The following is a 25410-nucleotide window of genomic DNA, read 5'->3' on the forward strand; positions in this document are numbered from 1 at the left end:
GCAGTGGCCTTTGTGTGTGTGTGTGTGCGTGCGCACGCACGCGTGAGTGTGTGTGTGGCCTTCTCCTTCTCTCCCCAACCCTGTACCATCACACCCCCATCCTGCAGGGACAGACATAACCTTCATACTCAAATCCAAATCTAATGGTGGTTACCTTGCGAGACTAGCTTATTGCAGATCTATCTGTATTGACGTATATGTTGGCCAATAAGTAGCAAGAAAATGCAGTACAAAAGTGAATGCCACTCCTCTTCTCCATTCACTACACTAGCTCCCTGTTGCAGCTATCATCCAAGTCAAGAGTCTGATGCTGGCCAACAGAGCAGTGAAAGAAAAAGCTCCTTCCTACCATGGTCAAACCCTACACTGCCCTACCATTGCGCCACCTCTGCTTCTGGATGATTGACCTCCTTAACACTCCTAAGACCCTGTGGTTGCTCATCTCGGTCAAGGCTCTTTTCTATTCTGGCCCCATAGTGGTGGAATGAACTAACAAGTAAAGTCAGGACAGCAGAGTAACATCTCATCTTTCGCTGCAGGCTTAAACCCCCCCCACCTTTTCAGGCTCCACCTTGACACGCTAGCAGTTCCATTCCATTTCTTTAAAACACACAAAGCAAAACAAACAAAGCAATGTAGCCAAAATGCTTTCAGCTGTTTATTTGGGAGGGATGCGCTTACATTTTTTATGATCTCTAGCTCGTGTATGTCACTTTGGACAAAAGAGTTTCTGCCAAATGAATGTAATGTAATGCATCCTGGTGGCCTAGCGGTTAAGATGCATATCATATCCTGGTTAAATAAACGCTTGATTACGATAGGCTGCAAGGGCTTGAAATGGTATAAATAGGACTGTGACAGCACTTTGCAACATATGTTACCTTGACATTACCACAACGTGTACAATTGTGGGTTTGGGACTTCTCATTTTACTTTTTTACTTTCTTTACGGCCAAAGTAATTAAGGAGTCGGTACCGAGCTGCGAGGTTCTTCCCTTACAGAGTGGACGAGAGGCAATTGTCAAATCCCTTTACTCGTTTTGGTCAAAACCGCATCACCAAGCAAAAATTTAAAGAAATGGTTGATTAATGTTCCATCTTAAGCCCTTGTTAATGTAGTGTTTCTATGTAAATGTATGCATTACAGTGCACCCTAAATGCCAGGCTGAACATACCTGTCATATCAGGGTTTTTTTACACTTCCATGCTTTCCCTGGTAAACCTGTGTTCAATGTCAGAACGCCTTGAACTGTGGGTTATTTCTTCAGTCAAATTCTGCAGAAATGCAGACCAACAAAGTGTGCATAAAGGGCTCAAAAAGTCTGTGAAAGAGCTGTCATAGAGCCCTCACAGTCTGTGATTTTGTGAGTTTGGACATTGACGCATTTCCGGGGTGAAAGTCCTTTGTTTTCCCCGGGAGAGCAAACTTCCCTCCGCGGCTTGAAAGTGCTGTGTTCTATGACAATTCTTTAGGTAATAAATGGAAAGCATTTAAAAAAATATATATATTGCCCCCCCCTTTTTTTGTGCTGATCCGAAAATTGATCCGATACGTGACTCAAAACTGTGATCCAATCCAAACTGTGAGTTTTGTGATCCGTTGCACCCCTAATAAATAGTATAGCCATTATGTATAGTTTGTCTGCCAGTGAGCACTGTCAGGTCTATTTTTCAACTGTAAAGGGCCCCCTTTCCCGTCTTTAATAACTTTAAGGAATCCTTATAAGAAGTCTGTTTATCGTATCCTAAAGTGTATTGTTGATTTGTGTTGAAGAACATGACCTGCCATCATGAGAACATTGTTATTGTATTAATTGGTCGGAAACTAGTAGAAATATTTTCAAAAGACTAAATGAATATCAGCCAATATCTGATTTTTAAACTCTCAAATATTGTTTTTAGTATTAGCTCCTAATATCTGGTGGCGTGTGGCAGCAAATACACTAATCCTTTACAAAGCAAATTAACATTGTATTGTTGTATTGTTGACTGGTATATTCCGACTTGGAAGAAAAGGTTCTTTACCATATAACCGACATGAAAAGGAATTCAAATTAATGTTGAAACCATTTAGACCCAGTAAAAAAGGAGCATCACAAATGCAAGATGAGATGCACCCTGCAATTTAAACTCTGTAATTGTCATGAAAGATATACAGTAGCTGTATTTAATAATTAAAATGTACTGCATATTGAATTTAGATTATAAAAAAGGAATTTAATTTGAGCCTAAGAGCAGTGTGAGAGAAAGATGGTTTGGCAGACCACGTCCCTGTCAGGTCCAATTACCCACGATGCAGTTTACACCCAACATTGCTTGTGACAGTATCAGAGATTCTTCTAACCTCATATATTATATTAATTATGGAGCTTGTTCTCAGTCATCACGCTACTAATGATCCTCTTATTGCATTGCTTGTCAGCTGCAGTGCTGTTTCAGTGAGCTCATGTCGAAAAGGAAACAGGACCATTGAAAGTTTTCAAAAGCTAACCGTTCTAAAGAAGAAATCTCTTCTTAAAAAATGTCTTCTACAGCATGTGGGATTTGTTTTTAGGTAACAACAGAATCCGTGCACACTCAAGAGCACACTTACTCACATTTAAGTGCTGACATGTTTGCTAAAAAAGTATTTCTTATTGCTTTTACCTATGCTAAATATGACCAACTGGCACTCCCATTTACAAGGACAATGGGATTGATCATAAGAACACGGGTGCGAACAAATCTGCGGTTTAAGAATACGTCATGAATCTGACGTAGACTTTTCTTATGATCTTTCTCAAGAACAAATTTAAGAAAAAAACTGTGAATGAGGCCCATTGTTCTTAAAATGTGAAAATAAAATCCTTCAAAATGTCAAATGATTTGCCATTTAGGCTGACCCTTTGATTTCCTACTGGGAGGCTTAAGGCTGCACTGTAAGCAAAGATGTATAATTAACAACATGCTTCATATTAAACGCACTGTAATCTGGATCAAATCTACGCTGTGCCAACTAGAGCAGATTGGCAGGAAAAGGAGCAGGGGGGTGCCTTGGTCTTTTGCTTTACAGCCAATTTTGCATTTGCTGTATTTCACGATCTTTCGGCATGTCTCTTTAGAGGCAGTCCAGACAGTAAAGTCAGTTGGCCAGTGTGGTGGACTTTTGGATGAGTTTTAACTGCATCACAGGGCCGGTAGAAATCGAGTCCAGCGGTGTCTTGTAGTTGTTTTCTGCTGCCTTTAATGGGACCATAAAACCGTTGGAGCGATAATCTCCACATCTCTTTCATCTCTGCCCACAGGCAAACAGACGTGCCCTCCAGAGAAATTTGACTGTGGGGGATCCACCAACAAGTGTGTCTCATTGTCATGGAGATGTGATGGGGAGAAGGATTGCGAGAACGGGGCCGACGAGGAGGACTGTGCGTCGGGTGAGTTTGTTAAAGTCGGCTGTCAGTTCTCCTCTATAATGGAAATAACCTCAAAGAAACATATCAACCTTTGTGTAGCAGTTCCACTGCTGTAGACCTCTGTTCACAGATAACAACAAACACACAGGGAGGAATATTTGCCACAGCACTTTATTTGAGGATCGCATCAGCAATGAATTGTCCCACAATCCGTCCGGAGCTCCCTCGCTCCCACTTGGCCCGAGGCTCTTGGTCGCGAGGGCAAAACTTGCGCTGTCCAGCTCACCACACAGTGTCCACGTCTCCTCTCTCACGGTCGGCCATCAAAAACTTGCTCCGGCTCACTACTGCTTTAAAGGGAGAACATGATCAGACAACTCGCTGCAGCTGTAGCAATCAGTCCCTCCCTACCTGCTCACCTGAGCCACCACCTCCTCCCCACACCCCCTCCACACCACCATACTTTGTTTCTGCTGGTTTTACTTCCATTCTCCGCCGCAAACTGCATTTCAAGAGGGTACTTTAATTCAAATAGGGGCAACGACAGATCTGCAGAAGTGAATGACTTGACAAGGTTTACAGTCAGTAGACTTAAGTAGTAAACGTCAGATCCCAGATCCCTTTTTTTTTGTATTGTATGGGGTTTCATCCTTTCTGAATTCACGTATCACCCAGTGGCTTTAGACATTAAAGCACAGTAGGAAACACTTTATATAATTAGAAGGATTTGGAGTGAGGTTTGAGTTTCAAGCCAGCTGCACTCGACAACAAAGCGTTCTTTGATGTGGAAAGATTTTTGGTTTGGAGTATCAGATATTTGCAGCTTTCTGTTGATATTTAGATTTCTGTCATCACATTTTGAACCTTGAGTCTTCAGCCTTTCCACTGCATGGGCCCTCAGAACCATCATCCAAATGACATCACCTCCTTCTCAGCCTATCAGACAAGTCAACCGTGCGCTGCCCCCACCCCCAGCCCCCCGCAGGGACTATTCTTGCCCTACTTCTGAGGCGCCGTGAAAAATCGGCTTCTTCTTTTCTCTCTTTCCCTTGCTTCTTCATGTCAAGAAAAATTGATTGAGGCAACAGAGCTGTAGGGGGTGTGGTGTTTAGACTTTGAAGATTGCGCAAAATGGCACGTGGCGGAAAATGCACAGAGGGAGAAAAAAAAAGCCATATCCTTATTATCCTATAAAAATTATGTTTTTTCTTCTTTTCAGGCATCTACTTCCTGTCAGTTGTTTGTGTGTGGGTGTTGAGATTATGACTGGCTGGCATTTAAGCAATTCATGTTTATTTGTTAGGAATACATACAAGTTTGAGTTTTTATTTAGAGAGGAAGCCAAATCAATTTAGCTTAATGTTAAAACACAGATAAGGGATATTTTGCTCTTGAATAGATATTTACCCTCTCCTCGTTTAAAGTGCTCATATTATGCTCATTTTCATAATTGTATTTAGAGGTTGTACCAGAATACATTACATGTCATTGGGTGACACTTTTATCCAAAGCTACTTACAATTGCTATATATCAGATATCTAGAGCAACTAGGGGTGACGTGTCTTGTCTTCAGGGACACATTGGTTGATGTATCGCAGTGGGAATTGAACCCAGATCTTCCACACCAAAGGCATGTGTCATATCCACTGCGCCATCACCACCACCCCAGGTTTATGTGGTCTAATTTTCAGAAAACACCAACATATTTATGTTGTACTGCACATTGCTACATCTCCTCTTTTCACCCTGTGTGTTGAGCTCTCTGTTTTAGCTACAGAGTGAGGCATCTCACTTCTGTTCCATCTTTGTTGGGAGTCGCACATGCGCAGTAAGTACTGCTAGCTTGTCAGTTGCAGAGCATGAGGGAGTGCCACGCTAGCAGCTAGACGAGCATTGTAACGTGTGTTACAAAGTGATGCACGTTTGTCACGGAAGTAAAGGCTGGACTACAATAGAGCTGTTTGGAGCAGTTTGTGAACAGTGTTTTCTGTGGGGTGGACTTTGGGCTTTTTCACTTTGTAAACTTATAATGTGCACAAAAAGATATATAACACAATAAAGGAAAGGGGAAAAGCCAAAAAGCCCAATATGAGCACTTTAAAGGATACCTGATTCAAGGGATTTAATTTGTAGTGCAATAGAGATATTTTTTGAAAGGTCAGCCTACAAGTGGCCTGTCAATGACTCCGCGTGTCAAAGTGGCCCCACACACTCACGCCAGAGCAAGTGGTAGTGAATCCATTGACGTTAGATCTAATGCCTTCTTGGGTTAGATGGCTTTTTACTGCTCTGTCCATTAAGACCCAGTCTAGCCTGTGCTAATCCTTTTTTTATTCTAATGTCTGTATTGATGCAGCAGTCTTAAGCTTCTCAGTAGTGACATGAGGGCAGGCAGCAGGCTGCCACCTACACAGGCAAAGGCCAAAATCCCTCCAGAGGTAAACGCTCAGCGTGACCAGGAGAGAGAAGTTGACCCCGACACCAGCGCAGCACAGTGCTAATTACACATCACAAATTAGGCCTATTAAGTGTTGCTCAGGCCAGTTTACTGTATGTGAAGACTGATTAGGGCCAATGTAAGCCTGAAAGATGATGTCATCAAGTGCAAAAAGCTTTTTACCGTTACATCACTGCTGATCAGTTTGAAAGTACCAAGCATTCGCCTACTTCTTAACCTTGTCTCTGATTAGAAGTAGCAAAGCTTGCTTTGAATATTTAACAATAACAAAGAGTTTCCCTTATTAACTCTTTCACTGAGGTTATGTTTTCAGTTTGTGTGTTTGTTGATTTGATTGTCTGTCAGCAGGATTACGGAAAAGCTACTAGCCGATTTTTCATTAAACCTGGTAGAAGGGTGTAGCATAGGCCAAGGAAGAACCCATTAAATATTGGAGCAAATATGAAAAACCCATGCGGCTGCGCAAATTATTTTTCATTTTCGTTAACATTGCAAAATAGGGCGTGTCGGATGTGGTGTCGGAAAATTGGAAAAATCAGTTCCTGAGCGGGAAAATTCATGCTGCATTAATAACATTATGAGATAGGGAATGCCTTGGCGGAGGTCTGGTCTCTCCGAGTGCCCTTCTAGTTTTAACTAAGTGTTTTAATGCCTAAACCTAACCAGACCTTACCCATACTGTATTGCCTGGCTAATATTGGAATAAACAATAGAAAAACACTCACAGTGAACTTTCAAATCATTCATCATCCATGTTTTGCAGACTTGTCAAATCAGCATTCTCAGTGGTGAGTGTATGGTTAAAAGTGTTGTGAGTGAAACAAACCCTATGTAAATGCAAACTTAAAAGAAGTTATAGTTCACAGAATTAGAACTAGGCACTAATGATAATTGCCTTATGTGTCAAAAGCACTGCCAGCTGTATTACTCTTAAGTACTGCAGACAGAAGGCTTTAGATCTTTCACATTTACAGTCAGGACAAGATGAATGAAGATGTGTAAAATGCAGCAGATGCAGCAATCATATAAAATCCAGAATAAAGCTACATTATTTTATGAGCAGTGTATGTATGCTCCTGCCAGCCAGCAAAAGGCTCAGCTGCAGACCTCAGTGAGTGAGGCTGCAATTCACCTTTTGGTGCAGTTATTTTAATATGTTGAAGCATAAATGGAAAGTGTCAGCACCATTGAGCATCAAATGTAAAAGGGACTCCCCAAGTCTAAACAAGAAACAAAAATGTCTGTCCCTTCTACAGCAGAATCAACATTGTTTGACATAAAACAGTGTGTCTGTCATCTGCAAAGGCTTTCATGTAATTGTGGTTACATGCTTATTCAGACATGCTGTTCCTATAGTCTGTAAGTAGTGAAAAGCCCATTTCAGGAGGTCTGGGCTCTGCGCGAATTTTTGGTATTTTATGAAACCAAAAAGCCCACAGGAATGCCCTCTTTCTATAACTACTGGCCAGGTGTGCACAGGTTTAGGCCTGGCATGCTTTGGAAAGACTATGGGACACCATTAGTCAGACCTCCATTATTTTTAAATTAATTTCTCACTATTCACAACTAGGGTTACATCAACAAATTCAGCTAACTTGTTTCCTCTTTAGGCTGCGTTCACACTCACTCATTGAGTCCTCAGATGGGTAAGGTAAGAGATGTAAAGGTAAAGGTAAAAGAACACAACAGGATGTCACACAAGTGGGCCATTTAAGTGACACACCCACTGCCGCACATGTGTGGGAAACACAGGACAAGTTTCCAGATTGCTTTACCTGGTCTAAATGGGTCTTTGACTGACTTATTATGGACAAGCCAAGAATTATAGACATGCATTCACAAACACTCACACATAAATCATTTATTGGACAGTTTTTGTCGACTTGGGCCTCCTACAGCACTGGGTGGACTCACCTTGGAGGATTGAAGTGACTGTGACCTCAAGTCATGCTCCAATTCACTGCACCTTGTGTCTCTGGTGGTCAAAAAAGGTAATAGTTGGTTGTGAAGTTGTCCAAAACTCATGGAGTACGACACAGCTTTAATTTAAATTAAAAAAAAAAAATTATTTGATCTTGGATGGATTCATTTACACTTTTCTTGATCAGCAGAAATGCATACATTTGTTTAGCTTTTGAACTCAAGTTTTACAAGTCCATTTCCACACATGTCTTTAGTTAGTCCTCTTTTCGTTAGCACCGGAAACTTGATTGTTTCACACCAGAGTTTGAATGGCAGTGCTCACACCAGCTTACACTAACTAACCAAATAGGCAAAAACATCTGATTGGATTGGAAGAGCACCCTATCACTGAGTTGTGAAGGCACCCTCAATATGAGCCTGCTTTTTGGCATCTCTCATACTCATGCTTTGGTCAGCATGCTCAAGCTTAATCCTGCTCATGGTGAGCAAAACACACTTTACACTTTCACTTGTGTTTACCCAAAAATGAGTAGAGAGGCTGCACTCCCAAAACTGACTGAGCTGGAACAGTTGGCCCCAGCGCGCTCTGTTATTAGTAGAAATTTACAGAGTCTATAGCCCCCCGCAGACTTGGAGACTTGCAGGAGCATCCTGCTAATTGAGTCATCCACATGTTGAATTATGTATTAAGTACAATCTAGCCCTCACCAGAGTAAGCTTTCCTTGATCAACATTACATTAAGCAGCAGTTCTAAATAGGCTCTGCAAGAAAGTTGAACTGTCCTCGACCCGCAGCGGTAGAGATTATTGTGCACTCACTCTCCAGGCTTCTCTCCTGAGCTCACCTGTCTGCTGGGATCTACAGCGCAGCACAGGAGCCGCTCTGGGTTTGTGTTTTTTCATGTGTGTTTGCATTTACACTCAGTGTCAGGTTAAGTTGCCTGCCTGGCGTGTGCATATAATATCTCGCTGTGGTTTGTATTTTTGCAAGTTGTCATTATTCATATTCAACGCTGCTTGGATAGTATGAGGCAAACAATTACTTCCTGCACTACTCACAGCTGTCTCCCCCTCGCTGTAGTGAAATCAAACTGGCAGATACTGTGCATCCCCACCGTTGAAGCTTTCACACAGGAGCGTTTTACAGGACGAAAGTGCTTCCACCGACAACAAAAATCTCCCTAAATTCATTATGCTAATCGAAATCCACAACGGTGGGCGTTTTGTCTCGTCCCAGCCCCCATTCCACGTCTCCCCCATTGGCCCAGTTAATGTAGACAAGAGAGTTGTCACTTCTCTATTACAGCTGTTTCCTCTGTAAATGTTTGTGTGGCATCGCAAAGGTCAGCCACTGAGCTATTTCCCTGATGTGGCACGGTGACCAGTCTGAACTGGCAGGCAGTGTGCGAGTGTGTGCGTTTCTACCTTTCTAGGCTTTTCTTTGGTGGATGTTGCGTGTTCCAGTGGCCTTGCTGCAGTGGCTGTGACTGTAGTGGACCTCGGCTCTCTGACCAGAGTGGGCAGGTCTGAACTGTCTCTTTAGTTAAATCTAAAGTGAATATGTGTGAATATCTATGAATATCTGTCTGTGAATATCTATGAGAGAGCTGAGAGGAAGTTAAGCTGCACAGACAGTGACTGATATCCTCAGAGGTATTTATGCGTGTGGAGATAAAAGATACATGACTCTGTTTTGGAATGCTTACACACAACCTGGATGTCTTTCTTTTCATCTCACGTCTTCCTCCTCCTCTCCTCCTACACAAAACCTATATTACATATTATATAATATCCTGTCTTTCCTTTGTGCATCCTGATTACACACACACACACACACACACACACACATGCACACCCCAGCTGTAATGCTAATGTGAGTGGAACGACCAGTCATCTCTTGCCTTTTCATCTGAGCCACTGGTTGCTGCTGGCAACAATCTCCCATCATCAAAGCCACCAGAAAAAATAAAGTGTGTTACGCTGCCAGCTTCTGACTACCACTGTGGTAGTCATAGAAAAGGTTCTCCCACCCAAGTTATCAAGCAAGGGGCAATATATGGTGACCAGTGTAAAGCTCTCAGTGAATTTAGCATTTTTATGGAGTTTTTATTAGTTGACATTATTCTGTATTTCCCGTTCAATTATTTATTATTCATTATAGCTAGCAAACAAAGTTGTGTTTGCCTTGATTACATAAAGAATTGAGGTAAAGTAGCCACCCTGTCAGGAGATCATTTAAAATAGAAGTGAACTCTTTTTGGTAATAAACAGTAAAAATAACCTGAGAAATAAAATTAAGGGCCACAAATACAGAATACAGTATGTCTTATTACTATGTGTGTACTGTATACTAGAGTACATACGGTACATGCAATGTATGCATATATATAGTATAAACACCCATTCAGTGTTTAGTATCTATAGTATTTTCCTGCTTTTATTCAAGCAGCCATAACAAATTATGTAAATAGATGAAGAAGAAAAAAAACTTGGTCCCTCTGTGATTTATTTCTCATTTAAAAGACACTGACTTGTACAACAATACACGCAGGCAGTATATGGGCTCAAAGTTGCTCCATAGTCTTTAAATTCACTTTCAAGACTATTCCGTGCCCCCACTGGGAAACAAAGTCCACTCATGTACATTACTAATGGTCTGCCCCCTGTGTAACGATGTACATGTCTGTTGAATCTCCTTAATTATTTAGTGCCACATTAGTATGGAGTGAGGGCAGAGGCATACCATTGACACTAGTTATAAAACACATCAGATGGAGCTTGTTTAATATTAATGAATATAAACCCTTTCACTGAACTGTATGTTGACACTTGTTTTTTCGTACCATTTGCTACCAGTGATTTAATTAAACACTGAGAAAATAGATACTTTACCATATCGTATAATTACATAGGATAGTAATTAGGACACTATCTTGCATCTGATGTTCATTCCACATGTGGAAATGCATATGATTTTCCACTCTACCATGTAATTTAATTTATAGTGTTTTATCTTAAGAGTAGGAAAAAGGTTTAGCACCCTTTACTTCTTTCAAGTCTACTTTCATTGATCAGCGCTTCACTACACCCCTTGCTGTGCGTTACTTTTCTTTAGTTGATAGTCTATCATAGCTTATCATTATTTGTAACTGATGGTTAAATGTTGATGTCTCTCATTTCTCTCATGTCTCTCGTATTTCTTATATTACTTAAATGGACATTTTGTTTGTAGGTATTGTGTTTTTCCTGTGCCCTTTACATTGCCCTAGGTCTTGTGCAAGGGCTGTGGGTATGATGTAACAGGCATAATTTTTACAATTTATACATTTGTTATGCACTGCTTAAGTGCCACTTGAGCAAGCCACTTATTACCTCTTACTACTCAGGGTGCCTGACCATTGCTAGCCCCATTTCTCTACATCTCTCCACAACAACTGCATGTCTATGGGTCCTGTGTAAAACAATTGAGCTTGTTTGTGCGATAGACTACAGACTCTGTACTACATTTAACAATTATTTATTAAACACAAAATATTAAATTTAAATAATAATATATAAGTAATAAATTATATCTGTAGGCTTGTACCGGTTAATGTTCTGTGCATTGTCGGACACATGCAGCCACTTTGCTGAAACCGCTTGCGAGACAAGTCTACAGCAGCCCATGGCGTTTATGTCCGAGCCTGTCTCCACCGCCTCCACCTGCAGGTTGTCAACTGTGGTTTGGAATGAAAGGGAGAAAACAGGACAGAGTAACACGGTGTATACATTTTTTGACGACGACAACGTAGTTAAGTTAGTTAACCCACGTAGTTAAGCCTTAGCTGCAAAGTGCTGCGGGAAACCCTGCAGTGTCTCCTTGTTGGTCATAGACGAGAGAAAGATGAGACAGGTAGAAGACAAGATAAAACAAACACACTAGAAAGAGAGAGATCTTTTGAGAGAGGAGGAAGTAGCCGACCATGATAGAGATTGGTCACGAGAGAGGAGAAGGACCGGCTGATGGCAGAGAGAGCTCTATCTTTCACTCCGCAGGAGAGAAAGTCTCTTACCATCTTCTTGTAGTCCCTAAGACTCGGTATAAGACCCAAGGGGACCTGTCTTTTCAGTCTGTTGCTCCCAGACTGTGGAACGCCCTGCCCCTGTCCATGCGTCTGGCAGACTCTGTTGTCTCTGAACATTTTATATTGTTTGTTTTACCTATTCTTTTGTACAGCACTTTGTGATTTTATCTGTGAAAAGTGCTTTATAAATACATTTTACTTACTTACTTACTTACTTACTTACTTACTTACTTGTGATAACCACCATTATCCCCCTGCTCCTGTCCAGCACTCGTTCTGTCTTTTCCCCAGTTATGATTGCCATTTTGACTTTCAGCCTACCTGAGAAACTCTATTACGCTCACCGTGTACCTATATTTGGAGCTAAATTGAGTCAATATATTCCTCACCTCTGGTTTCTCTCTTCTACCTACATCTGTAGCCAATGTTAAGGTGTTTATTTCATGCAATGCCAGCAAAACCTGAAACCCTGATTTTAAGGCTGGTCTTTTTGAATATGAATTAAATTCTACTTTTCAGCAATTGACGGAGATAAGATAGCACCAAAACTTTAAACCCAAAATAAATGTTTCACCTTCCCTGAGTCAATGTCAGTACACTGAGACAGACAGGCCCTCGTTCATCTTCAAACTCCTTTCTGAGTTTTGTTCCTTTTCTGCTCGTTCCTTAGATGCCAAAGCCTGCCCCAGCGGTGAGTTCATGTGTGCCAACCGCAAGTGCTTGGCCATCGTCCACGTGTGCGACGGTGACGACGACTGTGGAGACGGCAGCGATGAGCTCAAGTGTACCTCCCCTCTGACCTGCGGGCCCAACCATCTCCGCTGTAACACCTCGGAGTGTGTGCCGCTCATGTGGAGCTGCGACGGAGACCCCGACTGCTCCGACAGTTCGGATGAGGGGCCAGAGCGCTGCGGCGGCGACGGGGTCCCGTATCTGCTTAACCGCCGAACAAACTGCACTGCTGGCGAGTTTCGCTGCGCAAACGGGGAGTGTGTGCGGCTAACCTGGAAATGTGATGGAGATCCAGACTGCAAGGACAAGTCTGATGAGTCTGACTGCCGTGAGTTTCTCTTTCTGTCTTTTCTTTACATCTCCTTGCTTTCCTCCCCTCATACTGTAGTCTTGCTCTTGAGCGTATATGTTCTCTACTGTATCAGAACTATCCCTCTATTCATACTGTATTTGAAAGGTTGTCCTCTCTGTCTGAAAGAGTGTCTGTACAAATGGAATATGTAACTGGGTTGAGGTAAAGTTTCAGGACAGTAGTGAACGGTAACCATGAAGAAGTTCTAGCTGTGTTCTAATTCCATACTACATGCTAATTCTAATTCCAGTCTCACTGAAAATATATACTCAAAAAGGTCATTATGCATACTTAAAATGCTTGTTCTTGACGTGTTCTTAAACAGCAGATTTGTTCGCACCTGTGTTCTTAGGATTGATGAATCCCACGTCTTCGTAACTGAAAGCGCGTGCCAGTTGTTCCTAATTAGCATAAGAAAACGCCCCAAACAATCCCATATAAGGACATGAGACTTCCTGTGCACCTCCTGGGAGACAGGTTGTCGGAGCTTGTCGGAGCCGCGGTGGAGGAAGTACTGAATCTCATTACTTAAATAAAAGTACAAATAACCAGAGATATATTTACTTTAGTAAAAGTAGAAGGTGTCCACAACCACAAACAAGGCCTGGCTTTTAAGAAAAGTTCCTATCCTAACCATGAAACGGAAATATGTTGTTAGAATCGGAATGCGGTTGGTTTTATTCATGGATGTATTTCATTTTCTTTAACCATGCAAGTAAGCAAATAAAGTGTGAAGCAGCGCAAATGGGGAGATGTGAAGAGGTCCAGCCAAATAAATAAGATATGAACGCGTCTTACACAGCTTGGCGGAGGAGTAAACGACGCTGTGGAGAGAAATAGATGGCAACTTTGATTTAAAAACGGGAATAATAAAAAAAAAAAAACGTTTTCATTTTCACTTTTACCGGGGCTGTATTACCGAGGGTCAGCGGCGCTGCGCCCGGCTCTGGAGCACCGGAGCCGGCTTGGATCAGCGGTGCCCCATATATACAGTATCTACGGCAACCAAACTTCACTGGTGAGACAAACGTGTGACGGTCAGGAAGACGTTTTGGAGGGGGGGGGGGAAACTGATCAGAAAATGTAACGGAACATTGTAGAAATGTAGTGGAGTAGAAAGTATAGATAATTGCTGCAAAATGTAACAAAGTAAAAGTCAAAAGTATGCTATGCACTATTGAGTCTACTTAAGTAAAGTACAAATACGTGAAAAATGTACTTAAGTACAGTTACGAAGAATTTGTACTTTGTTACATTCTACCACTGCATTTCGGCCCTATAAATAGCGATCAATCACCAAATAACGCAGGATTTAATCAGTTTAATTGCTGATGTAAATTGCAGTGTTAGTGTCTTTTTTGAATAATATTGTAACGGCCGACAGGATGCCATTGTGTTGACTGTTCTGCACGGCAGTGCAAAGCATCATGGGAATAGGTTATTAGTGTTGTTTAGTTTAAGTGGGTAAATGATGTTCTGTTAGTGTTTTTGTTATGCATTTACGTTACCTAGGTTTTAGTCCTGATAATGTGCTCATGTTTATATACATTACCTTTGTTACATTTGTTACCATGACTGAAACACTGGGTTAGGTTAATGACCTCTATGTGTCGCGTATGTGTAGCGGTTGAATAAGCTTCCACAGTTCTATATCTCTGGCTCTTCAACTTCTTCCACGTAGCTCGCTACAATATGATTTTTTTATCAACAAATGATCAGAAATACATTACAGTACAATACTATCATTGTAAACGACTGTAGAATTAAATAAAATGCAGTAAGCAATCATTTGGAGCAAATTGTCATCACTCAAATGTGCGTAAGAGTGCTTTTCAGTGTTCGTAGATTTTGTTCTTAGCTAAGAACAAATCCAAGTTAAGAAAACAGTGAATGCCAGAATATTCGTTAAAAAGTGCGTAAGAAGGGTTTAAGAACACATTTCTTCGTAAGAACGTTTGGTGAATGAGGCCCAATGTTGCTTTCTCTTTGTGAACTTTAATTGGCAGAGGTTTCCAAAGCAGCAGTTTGATTGAATTCAGATGGCCCACAAATTGCATCTTTGTTATTTTACAAATATACAAAATCTTGTATACTAATTTCAAAGAGAAAGTACTTTTTATATAGTATAGTGCATTCTGTAACCCAGCACATCTCTCCAGCTCGAGGCTGCTCGTAGCACCATGGGTACACACGCAACTCTCTGTTGTTGTTTAGAATGGGCAGTTTTGTTCAAATTTCAGTCAAATTATGTTGAGTTAGTGTTTAAGTTGTTTGTCTTTCTTTTATTATGCATTTACTGTATTACCGCTATGAATATTTTAAACCGTAGTATCAAGTCGTTTTACATTTATTATATTTGTCTTGTTCAAAGATAGGCCTAGCTTCAGACCAAAGAAAAATAATAATAACAAATTCAGAAATAATTACACTGAACTGTTATTTTACATTATCCTGATGTGGACCTTCGGTTAAGATGATCTGTTTGCTTTGAGATTGGAGAGTGGAAAAAAATCTCACAAACAATATATAGCACATTTCCACTCTGCTGGTAGTTGGAATAGTTTTTTTTTTCTTTTTTTCTAAATGTGTCTGCTAAAGAATGTGTGTGAAGATGGGGCCTCGTGATAAAGCAGGTTTTCCTATTAGCTGGTCATGGATGGGGGAGCCCTGAAGCTCTTGTCTCACTAAGCCAGAGTGTGAAGCCCAGATAGTCCCACTATTCATTATCAAGATGTGCGGTGCACACATCAAACCCACCTCTCCCACTCTGTGGTGTCATATAAGCAGCACTTACAAGAGATTGATGTTTTGTTAGCCAACTGGATAGCTGCATTTATAGAGCAGCCTGGAGGTGGGTAGAGGACCAACCTCGTATTTGTCCAGAGATTACTACCATTTACCTCCAATTCATTTGCTATGTTCACATGCTTAATGTCTATGTGAGGATTAATTTGCCATATAAATAGAGTGTTCTGCAAACTCTTCGGCTGAAGACAGATACTATTGGGATTCATCAAAATATTTCAGACATTTAATATAAGGCGTGTGTGCTTGTGTCTGTAAGTTCAATCAGATCAATAGATTGATCTCCCAGATACAGGGAAACACTGTACACTGTATAAAGAGTATGCTCCTAGTGTCATGTGTTTGTATGTGCATGTGCACGTGCACACATGTGTCCAGGTTACAGTGGCCCTGTCTCCATTTCATTCCCTATGTTCTGCTCATCTTGTAATAACACTAAATCATATCCCCCTCAGTCATATACTGTATATTGCTTTTTAGTGTGGTTTAGAAAGGAGTTATATGAGCACACCGGGCCTCGTTGATGAAAAGCTTGTCTGTGCTTGGGATATTAATGAAATGTGGTGTGGCTTCATGCAGCCTCCTGCGTTACTATATTGAAAATCATTCATCACATGCCCTCAGGTTGACTGTCTCTGTCCTAGGCTGCACCTACAGTAACACAGGCTGTGAATGGATAGTACAGTACAGTTATTGCACTGCGTTCTTGATTTTATGCATGCTTCTACAAAAGGATTTAAAAAAAATAGGTTGTTGGGCATGTCTTGCCTTTGTTAGACTGGTTAAAGTAGAGATAATTGTGAAAAACTGATTAAAGTTATATGCAAGAAAAGGTCTTGGGTTGGTTTCAACCCTAGGATGTTGTGTACCTCTTGATGGGATTTAAAGGGGATTTACAAGTCCAATTTCGTGTGTGTGTGTGTGTGTGTGTGTGTGTGTGTGTGTGTGTGTGTGTGTGTGTGTGTGTGTGTGTGTGTGTGTGTGTGTGTGTGTGTGTGTGTGTGTGTGTGTGTGTGTGTGTGCCTCTTACAGCCCTGTTGACGTGCCGTCCCGATGAGTTCCAGTGCGGTGATGGTTCCTGCATCCACGGCACCAAGCAGTGTAACAAGGTCCATGACTGTCCTGACCGCAGCGATGAATCTGGCTGTGTCAATGGTGGGTACATCTGTCATTGCTGTCTGCATGTCCTGCTGCCAGAATCTGTCCTCCTCTCTGTCTGTTTACCTGTCTTCTGATTTTTTTTGCCTGTGTCTGTTTGAATCTGTCTTCCTATTTGTTGTTCTGTCTCTAGTATATACAGTATATATTTGGTTCAGTGTGTCTCTGCTTTTTGCACACTTCTGCCTTTGTGAAATGCTTTAAAACAGGAGGGAGTTTATAATGACTGATAACTTTGTGGCTACAGGACCTGTGTGATCTGTGTAATATGGTTGACCAAAGCCTCTCAGCTGTATTTGTGGTAGAAATAAAGAGAATTTAAGGCAAAAATAACATAGCCGACTGTCTGACTCTGCAAAAAGTCATGAAAATGGATACATAGTAATTAAATCTAAAGTTGCAATCCTTAAGATTTCAGTTCTGATAGATTTGGTGATAGCCGTGGTTACTGGTTGTTTTGTGCAGTTTATTGTAATACTACAGCAAACACTCCTTGATTAGCTACTTTGTCAGAAATGAAACAGAAGAAAAACAGGTGTATCTGTTTACAGAGCAGCTAAACTTATGTTTCAATAAAGTAAAATTGTCGCAAAGACGGACGTAACCGATGCGAGCTATTTACAAACAGGGCGCACTTGGGTAAAACCGAAGATTGTCTGCCACATGAGCGAGAAGAGACAAGTTGCGCTTTCAATATGCGTTCGTGGGAGGGTCGTGGGGAAAGTGGGAGTTCCACCCAAAAAGGTGGGAGGATAAGCGCAAAGTGCACCTAATTATATATTCCGTGGTATTTACAAAGACTGTCAGTAAGAGCGCGTCTCTTTTCTGCGGGGGAAATTCTCCGCCTCTTAAAAGCAGGTCTAAACTAGCCGCAATCGAGTTTCCTCGTAGACCTTTATGCCGCTGGTGAAATGGCAACAGCTAATTTGAGCAAGACGAAGACATAGGCGAGGCTGAAAATATTTGTAACACAAGAATCACACTTTGTCAGTGAACACAACATCATTTAGCGTTACAGATCAAGCAGCCATGCAATATTAGAGTTACTGGAAGAAATCAAAGATGACATTCAATCTCCCACTCAGCGTTCACATTCCATTCCAGCAGTTGTTAAACTCCTCGCTACATTACAAATATTGGCAGCAGGATCATTTCAAACAGTCATAGCATCAGCAGTGGGAATATTGCAGTCTGCACTCAGCCATATCATAGCACAAGTACCGCTTCGCTACAGCACAATTTACGGGATAGTGGGCGGAGAAAGACGCTGATTACCTGATGGGTGTCAGGGTTGATAAATACTACGCAAAATGTGGAAGCATAGCGTGCGCTATTACTGAACTCGCATAAACAGACGCAGCGCAAACTGTGCTAGTGTTAGTAAATCTAGCCCTGAGTGCGGTTACATTAACTTACTAGTAGATGTTTACTCGGGTTTCTCATTGAGCATTTTGGTTATTTTGAGCATTTTCACCGCTGGTTAAAAGAAATATATATCGTTGAATTTCCTGCACTGAAAGGCATTCTTGTCCGATGACATGGTCACCAGCCTTGGCGTGGTCAGCTGGTTGCAGACATTGTTTTGATTGGCAGACGAGAGGAGGTGCAAATTTAAACAAAAGAACTAATTTTTTTTTTTTTACTTTCAAAATGTGAGTGCATACTACCAAATGAAAGGAGCCTGTCTGGATATAGAGATAGCTCCTTTCTAAGCCATTCTACCCTTGATGGTGTTGCACTAAAATTCGTTCCAATGGCTTTGTTGACCCGCGTTGTCCAGAAATATGTCAAAAGAAGGCCTATGGATCCAGCCCAGTGCTATTTTAAGCTGATGTAATTACTTCTCCCTCTTCTGACTATAATGCATAATTTACCAGCATACTGCAAAATAACATTACAGGATATAAAGCCAGAGCACTGTGAAACTGGACAAAATTAAAGTACACGTTTTATGTAGGATGAGTGGAGGAGTGAGGAGTATTTTTTGCTGCCACTTGCTACATGCGAGCCTTCAGTAATTTCGTGAACCCCTGGAGATATTCAATATGATATCATACACTTTTTGATGCATGAAGTTCTGAATCAATTTGCAATAGCTTATGCAAATAAATGTCTGTGAAGTTTATAGTGTAGATGCTGATCTATCTTCTGCTTTTCTGTCGCAGCCACCAAATGTGAGGGACCCCTGAAGTTTCTGTGTAAGAATGGAGAGTGCATTGATAGCTCCAAGGTGTGTGACTCTGTCAAGGACTGCAAGGACCGATCAGATGAGCCCAAGAAGGAATGTGGTAAGAGAACTTATTGTGCACACAGGTAGGTTGTAACCTTGTGTCAGCTGTTAAGAAACGCTCTCTCTTACCCCTTGATGAGTGGTATGAAATGAAGGAGATTGGCAGAGCTTTTGGCTCAGCCCCGTGCAATGAGTATATGCAGACTATTGTAAATGGATTCAAGCAATTAATGTAGCAGCGTAATCGTGTTTGCCATAACAAAATGCAGCTACCTCCCTCCTATTACCTTCCATTTCAAAGGCTTCGGAGGCGCATTCAAATTAGCATTAGCGTCCGTTGATCAGAACTAGAGGCTGTGTGTACTAATTACCATCCAATGGTAGAAAAAAGGCTTCTTCTGCTCTGCGATAACCTCTTTCTTCTCCATCTCTCTACCTGTCTCCATATACCTTCATCTCTTAACCTATTTTACCATGAGTAAATGAAAGTGATGCCTTAGTTAAAGAAACAAAAACTTGTGTTTATGACTTTGTGCTGAAGAGCTTAGTCTTAAGGAAAAACTCAACAAATTATTTCACGTACATGAAGAATGTTCAGTTGATTTTGATGACTTACACAGAAGCATTTAATAAACACTCATTTGAGGAGGCAATTAGGCAGGCAGTACAGTTTAACCACAATGTGTTATCGTGCAGTGCCGTCCCAACTCTCTGAAGTTCCTGTCTTCCTGAAGGTGTATTTAAACTCGTGCTGGAGGCATTACGTTTAGCTGAACTTTTAAGGTAAACTAAGCTATTGCAGGCGCCATAAACAAAGATGCTGAAGCCTAATTCAACCTCTCTCTCTCTCTCTCTCTCTCTCTCTCTCTCTCTCTCTCTCTCTCTGGGAAGTACACTAAAGTGTGGCTGGCCCTCCTACCTCCAAACGGAGACAGTCCTGAGACAAAACATTCCCTTATTATACAGCTGACTAGATTCCCTGAATCTGTAGAGAGACCAACATAGTTATACATGAACAGGTTTGGTTTTTAGAGACTGGCCAAATATTGTCCTCCCCTGACCTGTGACCTATGAATGACCTGATGCTGTCAAAGCTTTCCCTTTGTCTCACCATACCACAACATGGCATTTCCGGAAATTCCACCGCACTTAGTAAGAAAGTTTCTGATATGAGAGAGTAAGAAGCAGACACATACTCTCATAGAAATGGACATGACATCTCCAAGGAACATAAAGTTGAGAAGGAAAAGTGACAGAAGGCAGAGTAGACTGACCTCTGCCAGGGATGGAAATTACAAGACCAAAATGGGTATTCCAGAGGGTAATTCTCCTCCCTTTGTCCCTCGTCTTCCTCGTCTTCTTCCCTCTCTCTCCTCATACCCCCCTCCCTCTCTCCTTCAACTCAGGTCTTGTTCTCAGCTCATTAAAAGCTTGTCCACACACACCTAGCTCATCGCTCTGCTCGCTCAACCGTTAACATGCAAGATGTTCCCCAAACCAAAACACAGACACAAAAAAACTAAACACACGGAGACGATAATACTCCCCGCTGCACTGAAACACACTTACCTACCTAGTTATTCGGTGTGATTGCATTTGCCGCATCAGCCTTACATCAGGGGGAAATAAATCCCATCTCATTAGAAATAATGGCATATTACCACAGTACTGACTCATTACTGGGCATACCATTCATTTCTTAACACTGCACCATCACTTCCAGCTTTCACTGAGAGGAATGGCTAAATAGCTAGTACATAATGGGTTACCATGGTGAGAGAGAGAGAGAGATGGAGGTGGAGTAGAGAAGGAGAGACGGCATGTTTGTTTGCCCATGGGAGAGTGTCCTCTAAATCATGGCTGTCCTTGGAAGTGGTCTACAAAAAGGTGTTGATGTTGTCACACGGCGTCTACTCCGGCGTCTTTGTTAGCCACCCAGCCCGACTCAAAGAAACAGTCCTCAAATACAGCCACATCTTGGTCTTTCTTCTGTCTGCAGTTAATTCTGAGCTGACATGAAGGGAGTTAGCTGAAGCTTCTGTGAGTGACAGGCTTCTGTCACCCATCCAGCTGAATTAGAGATGGGAATTTAATGCTGGCAGTTGCAGTGCTCAAAGTCTGCTGGCACTTACACAAAGCAGAGAGGAAAATTTCCCCACAAAAGTAACCCTCAGTCAATCTCTAGAGAGTCAACTTTATCTTTCTTTACTTTTGTTAGAATAAATAAAGAATAATGTGGTGTAGCTGTCCAAAAAAAATTCTCTTGTATATTAAATGAGGGCCGCACTTATCAGGACAGACCTTGAAACATTTTATTGCAAGGCACAGGAAATGGCATCAGAATAACTTCCCTGAGACTGTAGAAAAACCAAGCATGCACAGGGTCTTTTGCACAAATGCTCTTTGTGCCTGTGCAGTGTTTAACAACATAAACAGCATATAAAGCTGGACCCAGCAGCCGGTTAGCTTAGCTTAGCACAAATACTGAAAATGGGGAAACCGCTAGCCTGGCTTCTTACCAAAGGTAACAACATCCACCTACCAGTATCTCTAAAGCTCACTAAGTAACACATTGTATCTTTGTTATATCTAAAATGCAAGTGTAAAAACGAAATGTTGCAGGGGATTAGGTAACTTCCTGGAGTTTTATAATTGCCATGAGGTTGCCAGGCAACCAGCCTACTCTCTGCAAGAAAGCAAATATGTGTATTTCCCAAAATGATGAACTATTTGCTATTCCTTTAACATCACATATACATAAAAAAAAAAATATCGACACTAAAGTGCGGAAAAATTCCAGAACGTAAAGAGGAATTAAAGCTAGCGGAACTGCATACACATAATTTGTAAAATAAAACAAAGTTGTTTAGCTTCATGTCTAAAGAAAAATATTCCCTTAAAGCTCCATTGTGTAATTTTTTTAGTTGATTCTTAGCAAAAATCCCTTTATTTCACAAATATGTGCTCATTCATGTGTAATTACTTCCACCAAATAATCAAAGTATTCTCGTAAGTGTAGAATCTGCCATTCAGAATCATTCAGAATACATACGAGCGTGTCGGTCGAATGACGGCAGCCACGTGGCGTCCATCTTTAAAATACATTAGCCAAAGAGGGACATACCTCCGCATTTCACCCTCTTTCTTTCAAAAAGAAAAATACTAAAGCTTCTGTAACTATGAGGAATGAAACCTCCATGTGAAGCATCAGGACCCATTGTTGGTGAGATGAACCAGAAATATTGACCGAACTGCTTTAAATGTCTGACATATTGGTCCTTTCTTTAGTTAACCTATTTTATCTGCTTTTATATGTTTAACTGTTTTAACTGCTCTTTATTCGCGTATTTACAGTGGGGGAAATAAGTATTTGACCCCTTGCTGATTTTGCAGGTTTGCCCACTTACAAAGAATGCAAAAATCTACAATTTTAATCATATGTACATTCTAACAGTGAAAGACAGAATCCCAAAGAAAATTCCAGAAAATCACATCATATGAATTTATTAAAATTGATAACCATCTGATGAGGAAAAACAAGTATTTGACCCCCTGGACAAACAGCAAGTATTCTGGCTCCTACAAGCCAGTTAGTCTTTCTTTAAGACACAGCCCCAATCCGAACCAATTATCTACATCAAATACACCTGCCTCACCTCGTTACCTGTATAAAAGACACCTGTCAACACCCAAACCATCAGCATCCAACATCACCACCATGGGCAAGACCAAAGAGCTTTCTACGGACATCAGGGACAAGATTGTTGATCTGCACAAGGCTGGGATGGGCTACAAGAGAATCGGAAAGCAACTTGGAGAGAAAAGATCAACTGTCGGTGCAGTTATCAGGAAATGGAAGAAGCACCACACCACCGCCAACCTCCCTCGGTCTGGGCCTCCACACAAGATCTTGCCTCGTGGGGTGTCCCTGATCATGCGAACAGTGAGGAATCATCCCAAAACCACAAGGGGGGAACTGATGAATCAACTGAAGGCAGCTGGGACCACAGTTACAAAAGAAACGGTTGGTAACACACTACGCCGTCATGGATTGAAATCCTGCAGCGCACGCAAGGTCCCCCTGCTCAAGAAGAAACATGTACAGGCCCGCATGAAGTTCGCCATTCACCACCTGGACGACTCAGAAGAGGCCTGGAAGAAGGTGATGTGGTCAGATGAGACCAAAATAGAACTTTTTGGCCTCAACTCAACTCGTCATGTTTGGAGGGCAAAGAACACCGAGTACAACCCAAAGAACACCATCCCCACCGTCAAGCATGGTGGTGGCAACATCATGCTTTGGGGGTGCTTTTCAGCCAAGGGGACGGGACAGCTCTATCGTATTGAGGGGAGGATGGACGGGGCCATGTATCGTGGAATTCTGGACCGACATCTCCTTCCCTCAGTGAGAGAGCTGAAGATGGGTCGAGGATGGGTGTTTCAGCACGATTTAGCGACCCTAAGCACACCGCCAAAGCAACAAAAGAGTGGCTGAAGAAGAAGCACATCAAGGTTCTGGAGTGGCCTAGCCAGTCTCCAGACCTGAATCCTATTGAAAATCTTTGGAGGGAGCTTAAAATTCGAGTTGCCAGGCGACAACCTCGGAACCTGAATGATTTGGAGGCTGTCTGCAGGGAGGAGTGGGCCAACATCCCTGCCGAAATGTGCACAAACCTTGTCACCAACTATAAAAACCGTTTGACATCTGTGCTGGCCAATAATGGCTTTTCTACAAAATATTAACATCAGTTCCCCCCTTGTGGTTTTGGGATGATTCCTCACCGTTCGCATGATCAGGGACACCCCACGAGGCAAGATCTTGTGTGGAGGCCCAGACCGAGGGAGGTTGGCGGTGGTGTGGTGCTTCTTCCATTTCCTGATAACTGCACCGACAGTTGATCTTTTCTCTCCAAGTTGCTTTCCGATTCTCTTGTAGCCCATCCCAGCCTTGTGCAGATCAACAATCTTGTCCCTGATGTCCGTAGAAAGCTCTTTGGTCTTGCCCATGGTGGTGATGTTGGATGCTGGTTGTTTGGGTGTTGACAGGTGTCTTTTATACAGGTAACGAGGTGAGGCAGGTGTATTTGATGTAGATAATTGGTTCGGATTGGGGCTGTGTCTTAAAGAAAGACTAACTGGCTTGTAGGAGCCAGAATACTTGCTGTTTGTCCAGGGGGTCAAATACTTGTTTTTCCTCATCAGATGGTTATCAATTTTAATAAATTCATATGATGTGATTTTCTGGAATTTTCTTTGGGATTCTGTCTTTCACTGTTAGAATGTACATATGATTAAAATTGTAGATTTTTGCATTCTTTGTAAGTGGGCAAACCTGCAAAATCAGCAAGGGGTCAAATACTTATTTCCCCCACTGTATCTCTCAGTTCTTTAAATTCTTATACTGCACTGTAAAATGTATTCTTGTCTTTTAAATTGTTTTTAATTGTTTTCTAACTGCTCTTTCATGTTTTATGTTAAACACTTTGAATTGCCCTGTTGCTGAAATGTGCTATATAAATAAAGCTGCCTTGCCTCTTACACCTATTGGCACCATGACGAATGCCAGGGGGAGATTACTCGCCAGGGAAGCGAAAAAGAGAATTAAAACGACAACGCGACAGGAAAAGCAACAAGACCAAAGTTAATATTAGAGTGGCTAGAACAGCTCAATGATGGAAACGATGGCGAGAGCTAATTTCGGGTTCGCCCACCGTAGGAGGAAGGGCTAGAAAGTAATATTCAGGTGGTTGTCATATACAATTTCACCGCTAGATGGGAGAAATTCTTACACAATGTAGCTTTCAAAAATGTAAAACATAAGAATATATTTACTCCTATAAAAATATATTAGCGGCATTTTAAGAAAGATAACAACGGAAGTGTTTATGTAGTGTTAAAACTCAAGTCATAATATTTAAAGGTTAATAAAGCTTACATTTTTACTAACTAACACACATACTGTATACAGTATACTATCCCTGCTTTCAGAGACAGGTGATATGAAGCTCCCTGGCCATTGACAAATGTGTTACACTAGATTGGGCAGGATGCTGTTGACAGAATTAAATACTCTCGTATTGAGGAGTGAGGTTTCTCTTGCAGTTTAATCCATTTGTCTCTTTATCACCCCTTTCCAGTTGTCAGTAGTTTATTGTGCAGCCATGCTTAATTGTTTGTGTGAAAAGCAAAGCCTGCATGCTGTTAAATGAAATGTTGGAGATATATTCTTTTTCTGGTGATCTTTCTCAGTTGGCTTCCGTTTTGTGAGTCATTCAAACAATAGGTTGTTTTTTCT

The 25410-nt window shown here is 41.5% G+C and overlaps 1 protein-coding gene across 3 annotated transcripts in view; it reads left to right on the top strand.

The window, feature by feature from the left end:
• LOC114565061 (low-density lipoprotein receptor-related protein 8) overlaps nucleotides 1-25410 on the top strand; it is a 76903-nt gene that overhangs the window by 32203 nt on the left and 19290 nt on the right. For 2 of the 3 annotated variants that reach the window (XM_028592879.1, XM_028592880.1), the window contains exons 4-7: nucleotides 3285-3413; nucleotides 12509-12898; nucleotides 16760-16882; nucleotides 19051-19173. In XM_028592879.1, the coding sequence (XP_028448680.1) occupies nucleotides 3285-3413; nucleotides 12509-12898; nucleotides 16760-16882; nucleotides 19051-19173 (765 nt within the window). The remainder of the gene's footprint in view (nucleotides 1-3284; nucleotides 3414-12508; nucleotides 12899-16759; nucleotides 16883-19050; nucleotides 19174-25410) is intronic. The other variant, XM_028592881.1, reaches the window with a different exon arrangement.

The sequence above is a fragment of the Perca flavescens genome, chromosome 12 (assembly GCF_004354835.1).
Source record: "Perca flavescens isolate YP-PL-M2 chromosome 12, PFLA_1.0, whole genome shotgun sequence".
Lineage (NCBI taxonomy): Eukaryota > Metazoa > Chordata > Actinopteri > Perciformes > Percidae > Perca > Perca flavescens.